The following is a 26,370-nucleotide window of genomic DNA, read 5'->3' on the forward strand; positions in this document are numbered from 1 at the left end:
ACGACCAGAGTCTGCCACCTCCTCACTTCGTGTGAGCTTCTGCTAGAAAAGACACTTTACTAACACCTTGAGAGTGCAGTGCAGAGAGGAGAGTGGGGCTGGGAGGGCCTGGGCTTTGGCGGCCTCTGAGGGGGTAACACTTCACACACACACACACACACACACACACACACTATATATATATATATATATATATATATATATATATATATATATATACGTACATATGTACATATATATATACATACACATACATATACACACACAGAGAGAGAGAGGGAATGTTTTGTTTTATTTCTGTCTTGCCTGCAGATCTCAGTTCTTTTATCTTTTGTGGCCAAGAAAATTTGCTAACCTTTCCTTTGTCTTATCAATACATATATCTGAAAAAAAACAAACAAAACCGGGTGCTCTGGAATTTATTGCCATATTTTATTTTATTGTTTAGCTTTTACATGCCATTATTATTGTATTCTTACATCATTTTCAATTTCCTGCCCTATGCTTTTGTTAAAGATAGCAGATAGCAGATTTAATAAAGCATATAAATAGTAAAAAAGATAATTAATCTTTCATTAAATCTGGCAGTAAATGAACAGAAAAACAATAGCATGATGTGTATCTAAAAACCTCTGTCTCTGCATAATTCTGCAGAAGCATTTACATTCTGAAATATGAAAATTAGATTAAATGTTAATTATTGATTGATTATATGCCATCAAGTCAGTGACATAGATTTTCTTCAGGACAATTTGTGCCCAACCTAGTCTTTCAGTTCTCCCAATTTTTGTCCCATTGCCACTGTAATTGAGTTCATTTACCTTCTGCTGGTTGTCCTCTTCTCTTTCCTTCTGTTTTTCCTGGTATTATAGACTTTGCCAGAGAACTAGATCTCTCATTAATGTGTTTAAGGTATGATGATTTGCCCTGGTCATTCCAGTTTAAACATACTGTATTAAGAGGATAATATAAGGAGCTAAGCACTTAACCATGGTGCATCTTAGCAATTTGGTTTGATAATTTTTACTGAAGAGCCATTGCTGTGAATTAACAGATCTAAATGAATGTGACCAGCCCAATATGTGCCATGGAGGGCAGTGTATCAACATACCTGGCTCGTATCACTGTGAGTGCAAAATAGGCTACTTCCTGAATCACAAAGGACAGTGTGAAGGTAAGTTTGCAAAAGACCTCTGTTTTCTGAAATGTTCTCCTTTCATAGCTAATTTTGATCTTTCTTGCCAAGTAGTTTGATAAACCTTGTTTAATGTACTCAACGTGTATAAATTCATTCCTTACAGATTGACCTCAGCTGTTTAATATGAGTTGTATCTTTAACAGAGAACATGCCCATTTATTATGTTCATTCAAATTTAACTTTTATCTAGTTATAAATAAGTAGAATGTATGAAGTAATGCTGATAGAGAATCTGCTGAACAGAGATTGCCCTCTTCTGGAAAGAAGGAAAATACCAAATAGTGCTGTTTTTATATTCTGACTTCCCTTTTACAACCTACATATATTGGTTTAAATCAGGTATCTCTGAAGATGTTTCCAGAAGTAAATAAATCATAATTGGTTTTCTTCAGAACCAAAAAAAAATGTAGAATATTCAAAATATTTCCAGCACTTCTATTTCAATATTTTGCCTGCTCCAAACAACAGTGATACTGAAAAATGCTGGCTTATAATAAAACAAACTGTCTTACAGAAAATGTCTGTCTAATTCAGCACTGCTTATTGATTCAAACAGGCAAGATACTGGACAGAGATTTCCCCCTTTTTTTCAAATTAAAGATGTGGAGGCTGGCTATGGGGCCTCCTGAGAGTAAAGATATGCCTTTTCACTGAATATAATCCTCTCTCCAGTAAAAAGTAAGATACAAATTAAAAATTGATATGAAGAGGTTTATATTTCAGTTTTTCAGTGCTATCCTATATCATTTCCTCTAACAAAACAATTCTAAAAAGTTTAGTTGATTCTTCTTTCCTGCATGTGCCACTAATTTCCTTTGATTGTGTCAAACATTTTTCTCTTAACTATGAGCCAGCAGTGTGCAGCAACAACCAAAAAAGCTAATACAATCCTAGGTTGTATAAACAGAGGCATAGAATCAAGATCATGCAAACTATTAGTACCGCTTTATAAAGCCCTAGTAAGACCACACCTGGAATACTGCAGCCAATTTTGATCACCACATCACAAAAAAGATGTTGAGAGTTTGGAAAAAATTCAGAGAAAAGCAACTAAGATGATCAAAGGCCTGGAGGCTAAAACATACGAAAAATGACTGTGGAACTTGGGCTTGGCTAGTCTAAAGAAAAGAAGAAATAGAGGAGACATGATAGCAGTATTCAGTATCTGAGGGGCTGCCACAAGGCAGAGGGAGTCAGATTGTGCACCAGAGGGAAGGATGAGAAACAATGGTTGGAAACTGTTCAAAAAGAGAAGCAACCTGGAATTAAGGAGAAACTTCCTGACAATGAGGACAATCAACCAATGGAACAAAGCCACTTTACCCCCAAATATTGGACAGATTAGGAAGATTAAATGAAATTCATTGCAAACATTGAGGAGGAGCTAGCTTTGGCCACGTTTATTATCTTTGGAAGTTAAACTATCAGGAACTATCACCTTGCATATCTATAGTGTACTATCTCCAACTCCTACCCTGAGACCAATAGTTGTTATATGAATCCATCATTAAGTCAACAGTATTGAGCAAGTCTGTCAGAAATCAGCAACTTTAGATTTTATACTTTGCACATACTTGTTTAATTGCTGCAAGGCTGAAATGCTTCAGACTGATTTCCCCTGCCATTAAGTCATTAAGTTTTTTTTGCTTATTTTGTTGAAATTAAATTGTTACAGTCATCACAGCAAAACCTCTTCAGGTTGAAACTGGGTGAGCAATATTTGGACATAAGAGGAAACCAAGGTAGCATTTCTCCCCTTCATTAGGTGGCCCCTTATCCTCAGGGTTTTAAAATCTGTTAAGCATCACCACCCATGACAACAGAACCAAAGGCAAGTTATCCTTTGTTCTTGTCCCCGTGCAAGACCTTTTCCATTTATGATCATAATGTTATGTTGTTATTGGGTATTTCTGTCTGCTATTTATTTGTTAATCAATCCAATTAATATTTCACAGAAAGTGACTCTGTGAGCAACAAGATAGGATCCCTCTAATTCCTAGTTAGCCCTGTCTCCTCTATTCTGAAATTTCCTTAAAGAGCTGGACACAGCAGCACTGTGCAGATTGTCTTTTAGAATTACCTTCAGTAGTTCTGCCTGAAGTGTTAGGCTACTTAGCTAGCAGTTAATGGAGTAATTAAATTCCCTGGCCCTTGCTGTTTTTACCACAAGGTAAGTGGATTAGTGGATCAGATTGTGCTCCCTCCCTTAGAAATCTGGGAGCTGGTATGTTTTGCTCAGTGCTTTTTTTCTTAAAAAAAAAAAAAAAAAGGTACCAGAACTCACACATGTCATACAACCCACCTTGCCTACCCTACAAGGTTCCATCCAAAAAAGGTGCCGGAACTCCATCCTGGGCATTCAATGAGAAAAAAAGCTCTGGTTTTGCTTATGCAAAACCTGTTTTTGTTGTTGTTATTGTTTTACCTTACTCAGCTTAAAGAATGAGAGAAGGAAGGCCACAAGAACGAGTCTAGCAGTGACCAGTCTTACCTCATTCCTGCCTCAGTGCTATCAGTGGCAGATGTTTTCCTCATTAGACAGTCACTGGTAGAAAACAGAAGTAGCAAAACCTTAATATGGATCTATATAAATAAGTTTCACCAAATTAGGATGTGGCACAGGATAAGAAACAGAACATGAACTTGGTAGTAAATGATGGTTCTGGTTAAGAAAACAAACCTTAAGTAAGAGAATAAGGCTATAAACCACAAAGATACAGGAGTGATTTTTTTTTAATCAACAATCATCTCTACTCATCAACCATTACAAGAAACTGATGGTAGACTGCAATTCATAGTATAATATGTTCACAATAAATGGGTCAGTGATCAAATGGTAGAAATCAACAGTAGAATTTAAAAGAAAATCAAAGTAAGCTTAAGTGGGAATAACACTGATGGTCTGTAGCAAAGATTATCTAATCTAAATATCATAGGATGAAAGATTATAGGTAAAATTTTGCTGGTTACTCTGAGTCAAAATATAAACTCTAGTTCTCTCTCCTTCACGAGTACTTTGTAACAATATACAGCTCCTCTTGTCCCTGTGCAAGACCTTATCCCTGTATCTTCATAATTTTATGTTGCTATATAATTAAAAGTTCATAATCATCCAATGACCTTATAATAGGCTGATCAGTAGTTAGAAAGAAGTTAAAGTTTTTTCACCTTTTTTATTTTCTGCATTGAAGCTTTAATTTCTTAATCTTCATTGTGCCAGATGCAAGACCTCTTAATACAATTTTTACGTATTTCTGGATAACTTCATGAAGTTTCTAATAACAACTTGGAATATAGCTATTTCTTGATAACTTTTGCACACATTGTTCTTTTGCCTATAGCATCATTTGTTGAAAGTTAAATAGGGCTCTTTATGTTCTGTTGTTGCTCTGCCAAGTTCGGAACTCAAAATTCAGTTCCGTATTTCTCTTATTTGTTTGACACAGATATTGATGAGTGTACGACCTATAACATCTGTCCCAGAGGGCGTTGCATCAACACTGAGGGCTCCTTTTCTTGTGTGGATTGTGGTAATGGCTATATTGCATCAATGGATGGAAGAACGTGTGAAGGTATATATGTGGCTTGATATGATGATAAAGAAAATTTCTCATTAACTAAAAAAATATACATTAGCCTGATCCAGAAGATTGTATAGACCAGGGCTTTTCAACCTTTTCATCGATTGTACCACTTTTAGGATATGGCAATATTTGAGTACCACCTAGCAAGGTGTCAAAAACTTGATGACCAAAAAAAAAAAAAAAACCCTGTTCAAAGTTGCAATTGCACTGAAATGACTTATGACCATTTTCCACACTTATGACCATTGCAGCATGCCCAGGGTCATGTGATTTATATTTGGATGCTTGGCAACTGATTCATATTTATGATGGTCACAGTGTCCCAGGTCATGTGATCCCCTTTTGTAACCTTTTGACAAGCAAAGTCAATGGCAGGGCTGCTGGTGGCCAAGTCTAAGATGGGACTTCCCTCCCTCCTTCCCTCCTTCCCTCTTTCTCATGCCCACCTCCTTCTAAAGGAAGAATTTGAACCACCACACACATTTTCTCTCTTTCATATATTTATCAAACAAGGAAAAGCTTCCAGAGACAGAAAAGACAAACTGCTGAGTGAACTAGCTTAAAAGGGCACATTCCCCTTTAAGAATTAGCTTACTGGCTAGAAAGGAAAGTTAAGGAGACAGCAGGCACTTAAGGAAGAAAAAAAATGTAGTAAGTATTGGCTTCCGGCTAAGACAACCTCCCCAAATGGCTCCATTCATAAGTAAAGGAATGCTACAGGCAAAATCTATTCAGGAGAAAAATACTTCAAAATCCCTTGCAGCAAAACTTACAGCTAACAATAGCAGAGCAATAGAAGCTAACAGGAGCCATCAGCCAAATAGAAATTGCCAAACACTCCTTAAGAACACAAAGCCCACATTGCACAAATCCCAGAACTTCAAAGTCACAAAAGCACATAAGACTCCTTCCACTCTCCATCTCCCTGCCTCACCTCCAGCCATTGCTGCCTTTTTTCATTCCTCTTGGAGGGTGACCCCTCCCCCACTGCATTTCTTTCCTGTTTGCTGCTGCCAGCACAGGTGGCTGCCACAGCAGTTGTAGATCAGCTCATGGCTGGCCTGCTTGATCTCCTCTCCTGTCCCCCCACCCTCCTCCTCCTCCTTTCCCTTTGGTGCAGCTAAAGCTGACTCCACCTCCTCCCAAGGCTGCTGCTTTTTTCTCTCTCCTTCTCCTGCCCAAACTGCCTCCTTTTATAGCCTCTCCTGTCTCTGCCCCCCTCCTCCTTTCTCATGGGGGAGGGTGAGCCAGAAGTGAGCCTGGGGCCTTTGCCTCACCCAAGCCACTCTGCAGCTCCAGAGAACTCTCTCACATAAGTCCTTGCCTGCGCTGGCTCTTTTCCTCCCCCACTACACTTGACTAGGCAGGGCTGCGTACTACCTGCCACTTGTTAATGTACCACAAGTGGTATGTGTACCACCGGTTGAAAAGCCCTGGTATAGACTGTCTTATAAATAACAAGCTTTTGTTGTGGTCTTAGAAATCAAGTTATCTGAATAACTTATTGATTGAAATTAATTGAAAACTGATTGGAAGCTGTGTATATAAACAGTATATAGTGAATATTACTTGATATGAAGAAATAATTGGATGTAGCATATCATTTTTAAATATCTGCTGGAAGCATTTTCAATCATACATTGGATGGATTTGGTACATAATCTCTGTGAGTTCAGAAGCTCTGAAGAAATTTAAATGAGCTCTGAAAGCACTTTTTGAGAGAGTATTGTCCGAACTGTTTTCTTGTCAGAACTACAGTGAGAGATAAATGTATGATAAGGACACTTCCTGAACTTTTCCTCTTCCATATTCTATAGTATGTCAGTGAAACTCTTGTTTTTTCCCCTCCAGATATTGATGAATGCAATTCACACATGGCCTGCCCACAGGGAATCTGCACTAATACACCAGGCTCCTTCACTTGCCAAGCTTGTGAAATAGGCTATGTTCTCTCATCTAACAGACAGTCTTGTGAAGGTAACAATATTGACTTCGTTCTGCATGGCTGAATGACTGAAATACTTGGCCTATTTTAGGCCTGTGTGCATTTAAAAGTGGAAGAAGTAGTGATTATGATCTGGATTGATTTTTCCTTTCCCAGATTCATCACCTAGGAGGAAAGCATTTTGTAGAATATTGATCCTGTTTTTCCCAGGCTACAGTTCATAGTTTTGGCAGGCTATTATGAAATACTTGAAGATATTGAGATTGGAAATATTTGGCAGTGATTAATGTATTAATGAGTTGGTTACAGCTTTGCAGATAACATTCATTACATTAAATTAGGTCAGTTTGGAGAAGAACAAGAAAATGGGTCAGGAAAATGAAAAAAAGAAGGGCGTGATTATTTATTGTGATTAAATAAGCTAATCTGCTTTTGTTTTTAAAGTTGTAAATTAGAAGACCAGACATTAAGGGCTACCAGATCAGTAGTAAAAAACTCTGGAAATCAATCAATGGCAAGCAAAGTGCTATAGTTTGTTGCATCTTATTGCTGTCATCTAATGGTCATCCAATAATTATCTAAAATGGTTAATTTTCCATCCATTTTTATATAGAATTTAATTTTAAAAAATTCTTTACAAATGGAATGGTTGAGAGCTCACACACAAATGCAAATATGATCATCATTTTATTGAGTGAAAAATGTGAACTCCTATGTTTTGAGGGATGAGAGGGATGTTTATTTAATTGGATGGTCCCCACATATTCTAGACCAGTGGTTCTCAACCTGTGGGTCACGACCCCTTTGGGGGTTGAACGACTCTTTCATAGGGCTCGCCTAAGACCATCGGAAAACATATATTTCCAATGTCTTAGGAACAGAGACACCATTTCTGTATCCGTCTCCAGGCGGATAAAAACAACACAGAGAATGGTAAGACTTAAAGCATCAAAGGAGCAACTCCTCGTCTCTCAGGTAGAGTTAGCGAGACCCAACGACTCAGCCCACCTTCTCCCAGACTTTTCACCAATCAGAAGCTGCGGCCCAGACATTGGTGTCCATGATGTATCTTCCCGGGGAATCTGAGCTGCTCCAGATCACGCTTGCATGCAGTCACTCACTCCTCGGTGGAAGAGGGGAGACGGGTTGGCAGGGAGTTAAGGGGGAGTGAGGCAGGAGGAGGAGGAGGAAGGAGGGAGGGAAGGGTTGTTAGCTGGGGAATCAGCACACTGGAGGGCTTTGCCGTGGGGGTGGGTTCCTTTTGTATTTTGATTCCCTTCCTTTTGGAGGGAGGAATGGACATTGTATGATCTGGGGAAAAAATAAATCTGGTGTCTGTGAATAAAAGTGCCGGCGATCATCTTTTCTTTCCGCCAGCTCGCCTTGATGCATTCAGTGCAATTGCTTTTTTAAATAGCGCTTTTGGATTGTATTTTTTTAAAAGTTTATTTTTTTTAAAAGAAACCTGGAAAGCGCATTCTTAGAGCAAGGCACAGACTTGGTACCTCTCTCTCTCTCTCTCTCCCCCGCAGCCTCCCCCAATCCCCGGGTATTTTTTTTTTATTTTTGGTTGGCAAAATCGGATCCGCAGCTGCTAAAAATGAATAATGGCTTGCGAGGGAGGGGGGCTGCTGTGGGCAGCAGAAGATAGGCTGGTGCATCCGATGTGTTGTTCACTCGCTCGCCTCCTTTCTGTTGAACCCCCCCCGTCTAGATCGGAGTTGCTGCTTTGTGTGGGCATGAGCCAGGATGACCATTCATGGGGCTGGTCTCTGCCCTTGTGTGTGGGGGGGGGTTGCAAGCACCTTAATTGAGTCTCCCCACCCCCATCCATGGGATTTTCCTCGGGGTAGTTAGGAGCTGCACTTAAACTCGGAATCGCCCAGCTGCAAGTGAAGAGAAGGGAGTTGGCACGGGTGAGAAAGCTAGCAAGCCAGCCTGCCAGCCCAAATTGCGAGCTTCCCTTTGCCTTTTTCATCGTGAATCAGGAGCAAGCCAACCTCGGGATTTTCCCTCCTCCCTCCTTTAAATAGCTTCCTTTTGTTCTGCCTCCCGCCTGGTCAGGATCCAAAGGCGAGGCTCCGATTGGGGAAGTGTATACTCCACTGCCAGAAATTGTTAGGAAAAAGGAAATGCATTGAGAGTGGGACTTGTCAGAAAACATTTAGATGAGAATCAAGTACGCTCAGTGGAAGGTGAAAATGTTGGAAGGAGGGAATGAAATAGCTGGAATCTGGGACAGCTGTAAAGTCGTATCCTTCTGTTTTGGGAAACTTCCATGAAAAAGTAGTCACGTAACCCCTCGCTTCATCCACAAAATGTTACAGGGGTTCTGATTTTTTATTTATAACCCTTTTCCTTTCTTCCATTCTCTTGCAGCTTGGTCATGTGATCAAAATGTGGATGCTTGGCAACTGGCCTGTATTTATGACGGTTGCAGTGTCCCAGGGTCATGTGATTATTTTTAGCAATCTTTTGACAAGCAAAGTCAATGGGGAAGCCAGATTCATTTAACAACTGTGTTCCTAACTTAATAACTGCAGTGATTCACTTAACAACTGCAGCAAGAAAGGTTGTAAAATGGGTGCAACTCACTTAACAACTGCCTTGCTTAGCAACAGAAATTTTGGGCTCAGTCATGGTCGTAAGCTGAGGACTACCTGTAGTTGTGGAATTCCTTTTGTTGGATGCTTCTATCTTCTAGAGTCTACTCTAGAGTCTGATCCTGCATATCAGATATTTACATTATAATTCATAACGGTAGCAAAATTACAGTTATGAAGTAGCAACGAAAATAATTTTATGGCTGGGGGTCACCATAACATGAGGAACTGTATTAAAGGGCCACGGCATTAGGAAAGTTGAGAACCACTGTTCTAGACATTTAATGGACCATGACAACAGAGAGATCAAGAAGTGTCATATTAGATTTTCAGTATCAAATTAGATTTTCAGTATCAAATCCTCCCACAATCCTCTTTTCTGTGAGAGAATAATTAGGTTATGATGCCAGTAAAACAACTATGCCACTATAAAATAAAAAGTTTAACAAAGAAAATGTGAAATAAATAAAGTTGCAATGAAAATCAGCTAAAAAACTAAATTCAGATAAATTAAAATCAGCTTATTAGAAATAAGAAAATTAACAATGATTAATTGCTTTTTATGTTTGCTTGCTGTTTTGAAGAACTAGCTTTGGAAAATAGGAATAGAAAAATGTGGAGACTAAAATTGAAGTTGACCTCAATAGGAATTCCAGCAGTTTCCCAGTTAAGGATGTCACATATACAATGATATTTTTCTATAAAGAGTTAAAATGAGAAAAAATGGACTATAGAAACTAATTATATAAAATAATTGCCTACATATTTTTCCAACAATACATTTTGTTTCTTTTAAATGCTTCCTATGTTAGAATTGTTCTCTGATACAGTAAATGACACATGTTTTACACATGTAGAAATGTCCATTCTAAATTTGAAAACTAGGCAGTTAAAAAAAAAACCTATACAGGTAGTCCTTGACTTACAACCATTCATTTAGTAAACATTCAAAATTACAACGACACTAAAAAAAGTGGCCTATGATTGTTTTTCATACTTAATACCACTGCAGCATCCCATGGTCATGTGATCAAGATATAGATGTTTGGCAACTGGCATGTGTGTATGTATGACAGTTGCACTGTCCTGGGATCATGTGATCACCATTTGTAACCTTCCCAGCCCGCTCCTGACAAGCAAAGTCAATGGGAGAAGCCAGATTTGTTTAAGGACCACGTGATTTACTTAATAACTATAGTGATTTGTTTAACAACTGTTGCAAAAAGATTGTAAAACTGTGCACAATATACTTAACAATTGCCTCACTTACCCACAGAAATTTTGGGCTCATTTGTGGTCGTAGGGTTAGGGCAGGGGTAGGCAACCTTGGCTCTTTTATGACTCGTGGACTTCAACTCCCAGAATTCCTGAGTCAACCATGCTGGCTCAGGAATTCTGGGAGTTGAAGTCCATGAGTCATAAAAGAGCCAAGGTTGCCTACCCCCAGGTTAGGGTTAGGGTTATAATCTGAATGATGCTGTTTCAGTAAAATATGGAGAATTCTATTGTTCAAAAATTAGAAATGTACATTGTGATACCATTAAACATTTAGAATTTATAAATATGCATAAATTAATTCCTATTTCAATGTTATATTCTCTGGAGTGTTTGCACAACTATATAATTATGGAGATTTTTTTTATTATCATAAAGGGAATTCTACAGAAGTAATAATTTTATTAGAGATCATTTTCCACATTATAGGTGTACACTTAAAAAAATATGCCCAGACATTTTAAGGTAGAAGAGAGGCAAACCTGTTGCAAATGCAAATTATCCAAAAATTTCCAACAGAGAGGAAGGATTGGCAGATATTTAATTATATATAGTAATACTGTACAGTTAATAGATGGCTCTGGATTTGAAAGGAGACTACAGTATTGCTAGTTCATGATTAAGAGTGACAATAAAGTTAATGCTTATCTTTCCAGCTACTACTTTAGATTTAAGTATTTCCTTACCGTTATCAAGCTGGGTGTGGCTGGTGACAAATGTGGAAACCTTAATACTTGAAACAGATCAAAGAAACTAGAAAGAAAGACTGACTACAAAACATGCACCTGTTATATAGTAGATGAAGCTAGTATACAAACCAGTAAACCGTACATTATATTTGCACCGGAAGGACAATATGCAAGCAGCATCATGAAGTTTATGGTTTCATGAGGATACTACATTATTACAAAGTATACACTTTTGGGTTTAAGACCAAAAGGGGTCATGACATAATGCAAGTTGCAGTCATATAGTAAGGCAGTCAGTACAAAGTAAGCTTGAAAAATAGTTGGGCAAGGCAAGCATTTCATGGAGGTACAGGTTGGATTATACACAAACGTGGATCATCAACAGATATTTTCACATTCCAGCATTGTACAAATAAGGCCATAGAAGGTGGTACAAATGAAGTGCTTGAGGGTGCTTAATCAACAGATGGGGTGAAATATCTGGAATACATAAGGCAATGCTGCTGTCTCTGTCTCGGAAGCTTACCGACATCAGGGGCATTATTGGAGATTTACAATCAAGCAACACAGAAGATTTGTCTTTTCTGACATAGTTAACTTTTCATTTTCTGGTCTGGATGCATTCTTTTTTTCGTTGCCAAAGGAGCCGGATGGGACCTTTGGCCAGCTGCGGCCTTGAACAAATGGCTGGCAGGCCAGGATGGAGACACCTTGGCTGGATGGGGGCAGAGGTTATCAGCACTTACTCCTCTGTTGGACAAAGCTTCAATCTTTGTCTTGTTGGGTTGGGATGGCTTAGATTGTGCAACTTCCTCATTTGGGGTTAGTACCTTCCTACAGTGTGAAGCATGCACCCAGAAGGTCAGACCGTGACATCCCACAGCAGTGTTGGTGGTCAACAGGATCTGGAATGGTCCTTTCCAACGAGGAGCCAAACAGTTCTTACCCTGAAATACTTTTTTCAGAATCCAATCGCCAACTTTTAATGAATGGCAGGGATGTAATAGTTTATTGGGCATAGCTGCTGTAATCTGTGAATGACAATCTTTAAGAGATGTGAGAAGAGCTTGGCAAGAGGTCAACATAGCAGTGGCCAGCATATGAATGTCTTTCAGATATAGGAATGTTGGAGGAGAGGCTGGCGTTTGTATGGATGGATCTACTCACTAATATCTCATGTGGAGAGAGTCCAGTCTGTTGAGAAAGAGTCATTCTTATGGACATTAGAGCAACCTGAACAGCTGCAACAGAGGCCTTAAGGTCGATCAATGATCTTTCCAGTTTTTCCTTGTTACGTTTGAAGGATTGCAAATGCTGTTCCCTGTACCGCTTTTCCATTTCTGCATACCAAACCACAAAAGCAGACCAATTGCCCAGTTTGAGAGATATCAACAGCATCCGAGACAACGTCACAAAATTTAAATTTGTTCCTGTCAAATGTTTCAGCAAAGGGAAACTGACACCTTGGTTCTTGCAAAGTAAACATATGCCATTGCTGTAAGTATTGACAGAATCTTGAACATATATATACCATGCCAGGGTACCCTTTTTAGGAATCTCCCCCCTCTTAGGCTGGGAACATCCCATTATAGAACAAAGAGACCACAAATTAAATCAAAAGAACAGAAAAAACCTAAGCAAAGGTTATAAAGACGTGAATGGACGTGGGAAACTAACCTGTTCAATTCGGGCTAAAATGTTTGTGGTTACATTTTGTTATCTCTCAATCGTGCATCCATCCATCAGTTGCAAGACCTTGAGGGCACACAATGTTCTTATGTAGTTGTTCATTTATTTGCTTACTTCTCCCATTTTTTCTTTTTTTTTTCTTTTTTTCGTTTTTTACTTTCACCTGGGCAACTGAAAGACAATTGTCCAGGGGCAAAAGAGGGAGGCTGAGCTCTGCCAACACAGACAGTCCTTGTCTATGGAAGAGGTCCAGTCCTTCAATAGCAGTGATCATGAAATGCACCAACCTAGCAAATAACCTGACCCTTACCTATGGGGAAGGTAGCATTTGACACACAATCTGAAGGCAATCACATATCACATATCATATAATCATAGATACAGACAAAGGTTCAAGCATCACACAGAACAATAAACACATTGAAACAAAATGAGTGACACCACACCCATAAGCATTGGAAAAAAACAGACAAAATGTACACATTGGGATAACTGGATGTACAGTAGGTCTACCCTGGGAGTGTGCCACAAAGGATTCCTTCTGCCACCAGGAACTCTTCCTTCCCCCAATGTAGAGAACACAGAACTCAATGAAAGAAAATATGGATAAAAACAGGAATTGAACTCCGCCCTAGGAGTGCAACAAGATGTAGAGCTTACAGTCCCCACAACAAAAACCCTTAAAGAGCAGGCATGTAATAACAACAAAACAAACTTATTAAAAGCAACCACATGACAGGGAGAAAGGAAAAAAAAACAAAAGCAACTGCAACACAATATTTCACAAATGACACTTTCAAGCCCAGCTGAAGGCTATTTCGCAAACTGAAAGCTGCCAGCTGGAAATAAAGCCACAGAAGACAAATGCTTTTCAGGACCAGAGGAGCCATTAAAATAGACACAATCTCCATGAACAGCCTTACACTCCATACAGCAAATACACTAACAGTCACACCAACATGTACAATTACTAAACTGGCACATCATCAAAACATCTACTCACCAAAGTAGATAACTTCAACTTCAACATGGAGTCAATAATGGCAAGAGGGAGAACCACTGCCAAGCACGAGACCACTGCCAACCCCAGGGTATGACTCTACCTGAGGTGCTACCTCAATATTACAAGGGGGTGATCAGCCCCCAGGAATGTCAGCTCCCTTTCAGGTCCTGGCCAGAGTAGTTTCTACTGTCACTGGACATGCCAGACTGTTTTGCCTAAGGGTATGACAATCTTACTCAATATAGCTCGTCCCAAAGCAAGTCTGGTCGTGGCCCTTCCCTTGCAGCCAAATCAGGAGATGAGCTACTAACTAGCTTAACTACAACAACTTCCCTTACTAACTTACTAATGGAGTTCTTCAAAGGTGAGACCCCTTGCCTTTTCTCTGATCCAAAGTGGAGTGTGGGTAGACAGAGAGGGAGCACAAGCTGATTGGCCAAAGTCCAAACCTGGAGTTGGTCAGATGCTCCTGTGGAGCTCAAGGCCTCTTTCAGCTTCGTCCCTTCCCAGCCAATGCACCAAAACTGTCAGGGGAAAAACTTGTTAAAGAGAAACAATATGCACCATAAGATTATCAGATATGAAAATCTCCAAACATTGGACTGTCCTGCAGGAGAATGTCACATTCTCCTTTCAGGCTGATGTCTTTCTATGTTTGAGCTAGAAGACCTTGGCATTAGCATGAGTAAATATATACCACAGTGAACAGTCACAAGTATGCTCTGATACTTGATCTATATATTTTAAGAAGATCAAAGCTCATTAAAATATACACAAAAGAAAATTGTATAGACAGAACTTCTTTAGGGATAGAATGTGCTTGGTTATATTCTTAAGCATTTGCAGTATACTTTTAATATGAGATGGATATGAGAACACATAAACTTCTTCTGATAATAACTCCAGCAATGGTACCCTGTAGGTTAGCTTTCTTTTTTCATTTAAAATAAACACAAAAAAGTCTAAGCTTGTACCTATACAGAATTTTTCTTCCCTAATTGGTGTTCCTTTCCATTAATCATGCCTTCCTTTCCTTGAACAGACAGTAATGAATGTGAATACCCAAACATTTACTGCTTAGGAGGAGAGTGCTTAAACACACCAGGATCCTACACATGTCATTGTCAGCTAGGATTTGAACTTTTCAATGGGACCACATGTGAAGGTAAGCATCTGGATGAAGTTGACCATTCTCCATTAATTTAATCACTTTCAGAACATGCATAAACAAAGAGAAGAAAAAGGCAGGGTTATTTTGGGAGTTTCATGTGGCCTTTGTTCAAATCAGCCTCATTAGTGTCCAGAAAAAAAAATTGCATCTGACTGTTCAAAAAGGAAGAGGAGAATCTATCTTGTTTTTGAGGAATACATAGTAGCATCTTCTAAGTGCCTTTGTATTTGTATCACTTGTGCGTAACTATATAATTTAAACCAACCTTCCCCAAATTGATGCCCTCTAAATTCATTGAGGTTTCAATCTGCAAAATTCTCTGCTAGCGTGGGTATTGCCTATGTGATGAGGGATTCTGGGAGCTGGAGTTTCACATCTGGAGAGTATCAGGTTGAGCAAGGTTGACTCTGGATTATTCTAGTTATTTTCACATGCTTTTGACAATGTGGAAAACGAAAATATTGGCTATTGTTCTTCTATACAAGGTTTAGGCCCAGGTAAACTAAATCAGGCCTCATGGACAAAATCTTGAACCAAATTTGTGCTATGCTTAATTTTGCAGTTTGCAATTGTACTTTTCTTAATATGATTTTGTTAAGCTTGCTTGTTTCAAATATATTTAGAACATAAAATCTGGAACAGTAAGAAATAGGAAACTGAAAGTAGCTGATGGATGTGGGTTCAAATGTACATGAACAGTGGTGGGATTCAAATATGAGAACAACCGGTTCTCTGTGTGGATGCCGCTTCCGGAAGTGCATTCTGGGTCTGGGCAACAAAAAATTAGCTACCGGTTCTGCTGAAGTGGTGAGAACTGGCTGAATCCCACCACTGTACAAAAGTATGTGGAAAGTTATGTTCAGCAGAGAGTCAGCAGAAGTCAGCAAAAGTCAGCAGACCATCTGTCTACAGTCTTAGGACGAGAAATGGTATAAAGAGTTTGGTCTGGACCTGATTGATTTGTCATTGGCCTATAGCTGTCCTTATTGGTTTCTGGTATGCCATTGGATCTCATTGCAATGGGTTATTAATGTAAGTGATGTTGTGTTATCATATTTGTTATGTTTCCAATTATTAGCAAAATAAACCTCTAAATCTTAAAGTAAGAATTATTGTTCTGTGTTGCTGTTTTGTGTTTTTTTCATTGGATTTTTCCACGACAACAAGTAATAGAGGAATTGGAGTTCAATATTAACTTCTGCTTTCCTTTCCCACTTCTTGTTTCTTGTTCCTCGTGTAATATTTGGTTTCTTCTTGTTATCTTGTCATTTGCGTGCTGTCTTTGTTCTATGTTCTTCTTAATTCTGTACTTTTGTAACCTATATCGAATTAATTAAAGTTACAATTATTATTGATAACTACTTGTCCTTTATAGAAAGATAGTATAAACAATAAGGGATGACTAATATATTTGTGTATTTTTTTCATATTTGAATGTAATAGAATAAAAGAATGACATACTGTATATCTGATAGTGACCATCACCTTCCTTGGTCTGCAGCTTGAAGCCAAGTGATTCTTACTCTCCCATAATTTTTGGAACTCAATTAACATGTTTAAAATTGGAGTAGGCAAAAGATACTCCACGGTTTCTTAGTTAATGTCTTGAAGTTTTGAAATATATTAGCAAGAAGTTCTGACATCTTGTTAAACATCAGCATATGGATTTCCACCTACTGATTTAAATTAGGTTGCCAGAATTAAAAAGGAAAGGGAAAAACAGGTATGGTTTTTTTTCTGGAAAAGACTGCAAGTTCAGTTTTCATATTAAGCTAAATTATATGGCTGCTGACCCGTTTCTTGATTTTAACTGAATACATGCTAGACGTCAGGATATGTATGTATATGTAGAGTTCTCTCCAACAATAAATTTCTGGAAGAGACTCTCAGAAAGATATTTTCATTCATTCATTTTCATTTAATTTCATTTGAATGTCAGCTTATTGTTTAGTATATTCCATCTATATAGCTTTGTTGTGAGTAGTGTAGGTTTTATAAGAAAGACAATCTTGTTCTGAATGAGAAGATACTTAGTTAAATAGTTGACAGGTATTAAGTTAGAATAATCTATGGCAGCTTTTCAGAGTGAATACCCTGTAACTATCTTTATTATCTTTATTTCTTATAGATCAAAATGAGTGTCTGGACAGTAACATCTGCAGTCCCAATGGCGAATGCTTAAACAGTCATGGATCTTATTTCTGCATTTGTGCCCTTGGCTTCTCAAATGCTGCTGGTGGAGTTAGCTGCCAGGGTGAGATCTTAGAAGCTATAGTGATCTTTTGTTTGTCCCTTCTCTCTTGGACATATCTTGTCAAAGAAAGAAATCAAGGAAGGTTTCCTTTTTTCTTATTTTTTTTTTTTTCAGGCTGATCCCAGGTCCTTAAAAGATGCTTTCCCATTCAATATCATCCATGCTATATTTTCTCTTAAGATTGTGCAGCAAGCCAGCATTTGAGGGGGAAAAGATGATTCAGAATGCATATACTATAACTTTTCCAGGACTCACACTGTCATCTAAGGAAAAGATATGCTTGATTTAGAGAGGTGCTGAAAAGTATAGACGTATTCAGACGTGCTCTGAATTACCTTTTCTTCTTCAAATTCAGGATACTGCAGAACTCTGCTCTCTGCCCCTGCTTTTGCAGGTCCATATTACAAAAAATTACTAAATAACATACAATGTTGATGATAGGGCTTATAAATTCTGGAAAGTTCTCAGTTTAGATTTCGTTTTTGCCACAGACAAGCTTTCTATGATAAACCATGGGAAATGTAATTTCCACTTGCTAACTTAAAATAATCATTTCTCTAATAATTACCTACAGTGTCTTTAAAACTCATCCAGTCATTGTTATGTTAAATAACAGTAATGAGGATGGGTTCAGCACACTTCAAAGATGGCTGAACGATGCCACAAAGACAGTATAAGTTAATAGGGGAAATAAGGATAGTATATATGATTCCCAATTATTAATTTATTCCACTGCTATAAAGTTTTTACATTCTGTTTCCATTTGCAATTCAAATTTAGGGAAAAGCTATGGCATTGAATCAGAAAGCCTGAATTCAAATTAGCTAATTTAGCCCATTCCAAATTAGGCTCAGATTACCGTAATTCATTTGAATCAACTTAGACAAATTCCTCCATTACATATTATCAACCCTTCCTACTTTAGCTTTCTGCTGTCCCATTTCAATACTATTTCACATTAAAGTCTGGCTTCTTTCACTGTGCTTGTATATTGTATTATATTTGGCAGATGTGGATGAATGTGCTGATCAGTCCCGATGTTTGCATGGCCAGTGCATCAATACAGAAGGATCCTACAGCTGCTTATGTCAAACTGGCTTCCAGCATTCGCAGGAAACAGATGACTGTGTAGGTAAGAGTTGACTGCTGAAGAAAAAAAAGACGATACATCAGAATCAATCTAAGCAAATTGTTGGAGGCATTTTTGTATTTTATATCTACATTTTGTATTTTATATCTACATTTTTTAAAAAATTCAATGTCAGCTGCTGGCATGGTGCTCATAGTGATTGATGGGGATGTGGAAGTTTAACACTTTGCTTCCATACTGAGATCCTGGGAAAAGTTGTTCCCCTGAAGCTGCTATTGACATGAGAGAGGTTCTCTTATATGTTAATGCAAGATTTTTTCTTAATGAAAATAACAGTTTCAGGGAGTTTATTGGGTCTCAATGCATGGAAGTAACCTCATACTATATAGCTGCCCTCCATCTTCCAAGAAAATGTTATTCTTTCATTACTAGTCCTGCAGAACAGTTCTTTTAAGAATGCTTATCTCTCCTGAAATGATATTGTTTATTTCTTTCTCTTTTCATTTTCAATTTATTACTTTTGTTCAGCCAAACTTTAGAATTACAATACTTACTCCACAGAGGCAAGCAATTTTGGGAGTTCAGGACTGCACTTTGGTGACAAGGCAGTCTTTTTTTTATGGACTCTAGTGGCTATAGGGGGCATTGCTACTGATGTAAGATTATCACACTGGGCTGGTATACCAGTCTCGCGGGCATGGTGTCCACTTTTTGTTTGTTATTGTGTTCCCCCAAATGCAAAAAAATCTTAATGAATTTTAGTAGCACAATCTATTTTGCTCTGGGATCACAAACATGAGAGTTGCCCATTGCTACTTAAAGATACTTGAATGTTAACTATGTTAGCCATCAGGGCTTGTGCATTTTTTTCAGGTTCTTCTTGTCTTTAAGATATCTTTCTTTTTTTTTCTTTTTTAAATTTTTTTTTCACTGTACAACAAAAAAAAATGAAAAAATACATTTTTTTCCTTTAACAGAACTGTGTTATACATCTCATATATATTATTTGCAATTTATTTACATCAGTAATCATATCTTTCTCTTTCTCTGTTCTAGCCAATTATAACATTTATTCCATATTTCATAAAATTCTGTTGCCTCCTTGTCTTTTAATTCTAGTGTAAGTTTATTCATTTCTGCGCATTCTAGAATTTTGTGTATGATCATATCGTTTGTAGATATGTTTTCACCCTTCCAACACTGGGCATATACTATGTGGGCTGCTGTTAATATATGTATAATGATGTATTGGAGTTGTTTTTCCATCTTTAAATTTATTATACCCAAAAGAAATAGTTCCGGTCTGAGTTCAATTTACACCTTAGTTATCTCCTGTATCCAATTCCTAATCTGTTCCCAATAGGTCTTTGCTTTAAGGCACAGCCACCACATGTGATAAAATGTTCCTTCCTTATTTTTACATTTCCAACATTCCGGATTCATATTTTTGTACATTTTGGCCAATCTCGCCAGTGCTAAATCCCATCTGTAAAACATTTTGTATTGATTTTCCCTATATGCAGTTGACAGCGTCAGTTTGCAATTTATGTTCCAAAATCTTTCCTATTCTTCCAGTTTTATATTTCAGCCCACATTTTGTGCCCACACTATCATTGGCCCTTTCACTATTTCTTCCTCCAAATCTACCTCTAATAAATATTTATAAGTTTTTGTTAAAAAAATTTCTTCCTTGCTTGTTAAAATTTTATCCAATTGACGGGGGGATTGGTTTATTCCATGCTCTTCCATATCCTTATTATATTTAGATTGGATCTGTAAATCTGGCCACCAGTCTATGGTTATTCCTTGTTCTTCTAATTCTTCTCTTAATTTGAGGTTTCCTTGATTATCTAATAGTTCTTTGTATCTGATCATCTTTTTTTATCCAGAGTTAGGGTGGATCATTGCCTCCATCAGTGAAGTCCAATTTGGGATTTTCCTATAGTGTCTTTTTTTAACTTTCTCCCATGTCCGAATCAGTGCATCTCTTATCTGATGTTGATAAAAATATGTGTGTGTTTTCTTATGTTTTCCCCATAGAAAGACATGCCAGCCAGCCTGTAAGTCATGCCCTTCGATCATTAACACCCTTTTATTATCTAGGTTTATCCAATCCTTGATCCAGAGTAGTCCAGCTGCTTGATAGTAAATTTCCCATTTTGGGAGCCCAAGTCCACCTCTACTTCTACTATCTTATAATATTTTCATGTTTATCCGTGCTTTTTTGCCCGCTCCAATAAATTTGCTTATTATTTTTTCCAATTCCTCGAAAAAAAAATTCTCTAGTTTTATCGGGACTATTTGGAATAAGTATTATAATCTTGGTAATACATTCATTTTAATCAACGCAATCCTACTTAATAATGACAATTGTAATTTCCCCCAAGTCTCAAAATCTTTTTTCATTTGTAATATCAATTTTTTATAGTTATCCTCTTTTATTGAAGAACACCTTATAGTTAGCCAAAGTCCTAAATATTTTATCTTTTTTACAATTTGCAATTCCAGATTCTCTTCTAATTTCCTTTTCTGTTTTTCAGTTAGGTTTTTAATTAACATTTTGGTCTTTTCTCTGTTGATTTTTAATCCTGCCACTATTCCATATTTTTCTATTTCATTCATCAAAATATTTCCTCTCTCTATTGGTTCCTTAATAAAAAAGACTAAATCGTCCGCAAATGCCTGTATCTTATATTCTTCAGTTTTAACCTGTACCCCTTTTATCTCTTTATTGGCTCTAATTTGAGTTAATAGTACTTCTAAAGTCAATATAAAAAGTAGAGGTGACATTGGGCACCCCTGTCTTACCCCCTTATTAATTTCAAAGCTTTTTGTATTATTGCCATTAATTATCACACTGGCTCTTTGTGTTTTGTATATTGCCTTTATCGTATTCTCAAATTTCCCTCCAAATTTCATGTTCTCAATCTGTTGGAACATAAATTACCAACTGAGATTATCAAATACTTTCTGAGCATCTAAAAAAATTAGTGCTACCTGTTTTCCCAGATGTGCTTCGTAATATTCTAAGACATTTAACAGCGTTCTCGTATTATGTCTAATTTGTCTTGTAGGTAAAAAACCATTTTGATCTGGGTGTATTATATCCTGTAATATTAGTTTCAATCTTTCTGCAATTATGGTAGTAAAAAGTTTATAATCAGTGTTCAACAACGAGATTGGCCTATAATTTTTAATCTGTTTGGGGTCTGTGCCTTCTTTTGGGATAAGGGATATGGTGGCTTCTATCCAGGAGTCTGGTAATTTGGCTGTCTCCAACACATCATTATACACCTCCAATAATATCTTTTCAAAGTCCTCGTAAAGCGTCTTGTGTACTTCCCCTAGAAGGCCATCTGGCCCCGGGGTTTTATTATTTTTTTTGGTTTTGCACCGCAGTTTTTAATTCCAGGGCTGTTATTTTCCCATTCAGTATTTCTCTCTGTCCTTCTTTTAATTCTGGCAAACCATTAACCTTTAAATATTGTTTAATATTCTCCACATCTATTTTCTCTTTTTTATATAGTGACTCAAAATAGTTTTGAATTATTTCTTTCTTTTTATCCATTTTATATTGTGGCTCTCCATTTTTGTCATGAAGTTCCTGAATAATTTTTTTCTCTTTCTCTTTTTTTACTTTATAAGAGAGCCACCTCCCAGGTTTATTTGCGTGTTCAAAAAAAGTTTTGTTTTGCTATTATCAATTCTTTCACTCTTTCCTCTTGGTCTATCCCATTTAATTTGTGTTTAGCCAAAACCATATCCATTTTAATCGATTCATCCTGAGGCTCTTTTTTAATTTAGATTCCAGTTTTTTAATCTCTTCCTGGAGTATATTTTGTGTTTGCCTTTTCACCTTGTTTTTTCTTGCTACATAAGCTATTGCTAAATACACTTTCGCAGTGTCCCAAATAATTTGTATTGATGATTGTTGTTTTGTGTTCTCTTTGAAAAAAAAATTCCATTTCCCTTCTAATCTTTACTATAAAATCTTTTTCTTTCAAAATGTGACAGTTCATTATCCATCTTCTTCTTACTTTTTTCTGCCCTTTCCAAATTATTTCTAAATGATTGTGATCGGCCTATATATTTGGCATTATTTCTATTGTCTCTATGTCTTGCCCTACTTCTTCTCCAGCATGATGAATGGAAAATCCACTGGTGGGTTGTCTCAGCCTTCTTGCTCAGATAGACTAAGTCTAAAAGTTGCCACGCCTCCTGCAGAGCTAGACCGTCCCAGTTTTCGACTTAGTCTTTGCTCAGCAGGACGCTATAATTTTGGCTCCTTCTAGCTTAGTTATTAGGTTGAGAACCCTCGTGGAATTTCCACTACATCAACAATTGGAGTTTTCCCAAATTTCTACACATTTTTCCAAATTTGACTAAATTTGAACTGCTTGCCCTAATTAGCATATTTGGAGAGATCGTACTCACTTCAGCCAATCCGAGTCTCCCGGCCTGCTGGGACGGCTCTTCTTGAGGCAAGGGGGATTTTGCCATTCCAGGCAACCCCCAGCTGATTAATTAGCCAGCAGATTCATCGGAGCTCTATCGGCCCTAGGATGTTACACGGCCCTAGGATGTTGCCTCAGCTGATTTTTGGAGGCTTCCTGGCTCTTGGAAAGCTGCACGGAGCATCGGACTGCTGAATCATCCCCTTCTGCTCCTGGACGAACAGAGCCTTCAGCAGAACCTCCCCCACGACTCCGGCCAGGCTGATCAGGCCACGCAACCTTCCCTCAGGCTCTGCCAGTCCTGTCAGCAAAACGTTAATTTGGGCATGGCTGCCATTTTGGACAGTGCGCAAACAACTTGTAAGATCAAGAAAAGGCCTTGGAAGGGAGCGCTTGAGCACTTGAGGCCACAGACCCCTTTCTGGCTGCCCTGCCAGGGCATTGCGGGGAGGAATTTCACACTTACCAGCCTCCCAAATTAAATTAACTTGTGAAGCCCAAGGCAAGGCCAGTTTGGTGAGGTTGCCATTTTGTGAGCTGCGCACTCCTCAGCTTCAGCCATTGCAGTGCTGACAGTCAGGCCCTTGAGCCTGCATTTTGAGATACCAGGGAAACTTTGGAGGCATTTTCCTTACCTTCCTCCTCCCATCTCTTTGTAAAAGTGAGATTTCAGAGAAAACCCTTTTTTCTTCATTACATCCCCTGAGCCATAACCAATCCTCCTTCATTGGAATTCACCACTAATTTGCCCAGATCCTTGTATTGCAGGGAATATTTTTGTCAGTGGCCACCTGTCCTTATAGGTGCTGGCACTGTGTCGCAGGCCTGACAGGTAGCTGTAGGCAACTACATAGCTGGGAGCCATTGTATCTGGGACAGAGCTCGGGTTTTCCCTCTCTGTCAGACCAGAATTCTGAATTGCTTCCACTCCGGATATCTCCTACTCGGAATATCGCAGCTACAATGGCTGACAGTGTGACTCCTCAAGCTACGCAGGGCTCTTTTGGTCCCTCTGCCAAGAAGAAAAGTAAATCCTCCAAATTAGAGGTGGCAGGAAAAATCAAGGCCAAGGCCAAGGCCATTTCCAGTAAGAAGCCGTCCAGAACTGCTGAGATAGAGGTCACGAGGAGACATCAGGCGCTGGAGCGTGAGTTCTCCAGAGCATAAAAGCTCACCTCCAGTGGAGCAGAATTGGTTTCCTCCGCTCCAATGGAAAGGTCACCCTTTGAACCACAATACGTGCTGCTTATCTCAGCCCCGCAGTCTTGGTCTCCTCAGGGGGAACCCGGACAGGTGGATCTCCCTCCCCCTTCCCTTACTACAGCTCCCTGGGGAATCCCCCCTCCCCCAGAGTACAACAAGCTCCGGAGGCCACCTTCACGCCTACGGCAGCTGGCCTCCGTCCACCGGAACAACAGGGGGTATGGCCTGACCAATCTCAGTTTCAGGCCTTCATGGCTCAGACCTTCGCCCAATACATGGCCTCCTCTATGGGAGGACAGCCCTCCTTAGTGCCCGGACCCCACTGTCAAGCTTCCCACAGACTGAGTCAGCCCCCTTTCCAGGCCCTGCCTTTTCAGACCGATCCTCCCAGGGAGAAGTGTCAGGTTCGGACAATTACGGGACGTCTGGCATGCTGATGTCTGAGGATGAGGAAGTATCTCCAGATCCTTCCCAGTTACCGGCCTCTTTGACCAATCTCTCTTCAGGTCACTGCTCCAGAAAGCATGCGCATTGGCTAACATCTCCCCTGAACAGGAGACACAGCCGACACCTCCCACCACCCAGGACTCGAACCCATTTTTCTCTGCAACCATCGGTTCAGATTCCCATTCCACCCTTCTTCCGCAATACGGTGCAAAAGCAGTGGTCCTCCCTGGGTACCTCCCCCCACTCCAAGTGGAACAGAGAAAAAATTCTTTAACGTGTCTTCTTCCTTTTCTTCACTCCTGGAGGTGCCACTCGCGGACACACCTTTAACCTTTCTGTTTTCTTCCCCCACTGTACCAGGGGACATGGCTGAGGTCCTAAGAGCAGAGGACAAGAGGTTTGAGCTTTCCCCTTTGCAGGTCTCACCAAGCCTCGGCGTGATCTGTAAAGGCAGCGACATCCTCGTCATTCTTCGCCAGATCATCCATCATCTGGCTCCGGGAACTACAGGCTCTAATTCCACCTGATCAGGTGTGAGCACAGGAGACCTTGGGCAAGCTGGTGCTGCGGATGCCTCTCTTCATTCGGCCAGGTATTCTGCCCAGCCTATAGCAGCCAGTGTCTCGGCCCACAGGCTGCTTTGGCTCAAGCAGTGGCAGGCCGACCTAAAGTCCAAGTGGCGTCTGGCAATCGCCACCTTTTCGGCAAGGTCCTCAATCCTTACCTGGTCGAAGGGAAAGACAAACGTAAGGTGCTCGTGCACACCTCCAGGAGGGCGGATAGGAGATCCCAACAGGACTTCCAGAGGCAATCCTTCCATACTGGTCCAACATGGGATTGGAGACAGCCCTTTTGTGCCAGACTGGCCTGGGACTGGTCTCAAAATCTGTGCTTCTTTCCTCCCAGGCAGGATTGGCAACAGGACTACCAAAACCCCAGGCCCAGGTCCCAGTACCAGAGCAAATGGCCCTTTTGGAACAAGTGACTACAGGGAGACCTCTCCCATAGGAGGCCGGCTATCCCTATTCGCTGACATTTGGGAGGCCACCACCACAGACTCCTGGGTGCTAGACACCATCCGACACGGCCTTGCCCTGGAGTTCTTATCCATACCTTCAGGATGCTTCCTCGCTTGCCCCAACATGAGGAATACCACCAAGACAAAGCTCATGTCCATGGCCATCTCCCATTTACTGCAGATAGAGGCCATAGAAACAGTGCCCACAGAACAGAAGGGACAGAGGTTCTACTCCATTCTGTTTGTGGTACCGAAGGCCTTGGGGGGCTGGAGGGCGATATTAGACTTGAAGGGACTAAATTACCACTTGGCGTACAAGCGGTTCAAGATGCAGTCTCTCAAATCTATTCTGGCCAGCATCAGGAGGGGGGATTTCCTGTCCTCCATAGACCTAACAGAAGCTTACCTTCATGTTCCAATCCTACCCGAGCACTGCAAATTCCTCCAGTTTTGTTACGTGCACCGGCATTTTCAGTATAAAGCACTCCCATCTGGCCTTTCCTTGGCCCCACGGGCATTCACGAAGATATTAGCGGTATTAGCCACCCATCTAAGAATGATACCGGTGCACATTCAATATTAACAAATATTAACAAATTAAGTCAAAAATAATAATATAATTAAAACTATTAATAATTATCTAAAATCTACTCAAAAGCAAGATAATACTTTTCAAATTCATATTTCTTCTGAATATAATCAATCCATCTTCTCTAAACCATAATATATCTTTCTTGTGAATGGTCC

General features: G+C 39.3%; 1 protein-coding gene across 3 annotated transcripts in view; it reads left to right on the top strand.

Moving 5' to 3' along the window:
* The window catches only part of LTBP2 (latent transforming growth factor beta binding protein 2), a 134,894-nt gene that overhangs the window by 83,177 nt on the left and 25,347 nt on the right, over positions 1-26,370 (top strand). For all 3 annotated transcript variants that reach the window (XM_039351740.1, XM_039351741.1, XM_039351742.1), the window contains exons 17-22: positions 1,055-1,174; positions 4,645-4,770; positions 6,634-6,759; positions 15,029-15,151; positions 17,286-17,411; positions 18,421-18,543. In XM_039351740.1, the coding sequence (XP_039207674.1) occupies positions 1,055-1,174; positions 4,645-4,770; positions 6,634-6,759; positions 15,029-15,151; positions 17,286-17,411; positions 18,421-18,543 (744 nt within the window). The remainder of the gene's footprint in view (positions 1-1,054; positions 1,175-4,644; positions 4,771-6,633; positions 6,760-15,028; positions 15,152-17,285; positions 17,412-18,420; positions 18,544-26,370) is intronic.

Source organism: Crotalus tigris, unplaced genomic scaffold (genome assembly GCF_016545835.1).
Source record: "Crotalus tigris isolate CLP2741 ecotype Arizona unplaced genomic scaffold, ASM1654583v1 scf7180000018371.15429387391:27106975, whole genome shotgun sequence".
NCBI lineage: Eukaryota > Metazoa > Chordata > Lepidosauria > Squamata > Viperidae > Crotalus > Crotalus tigris.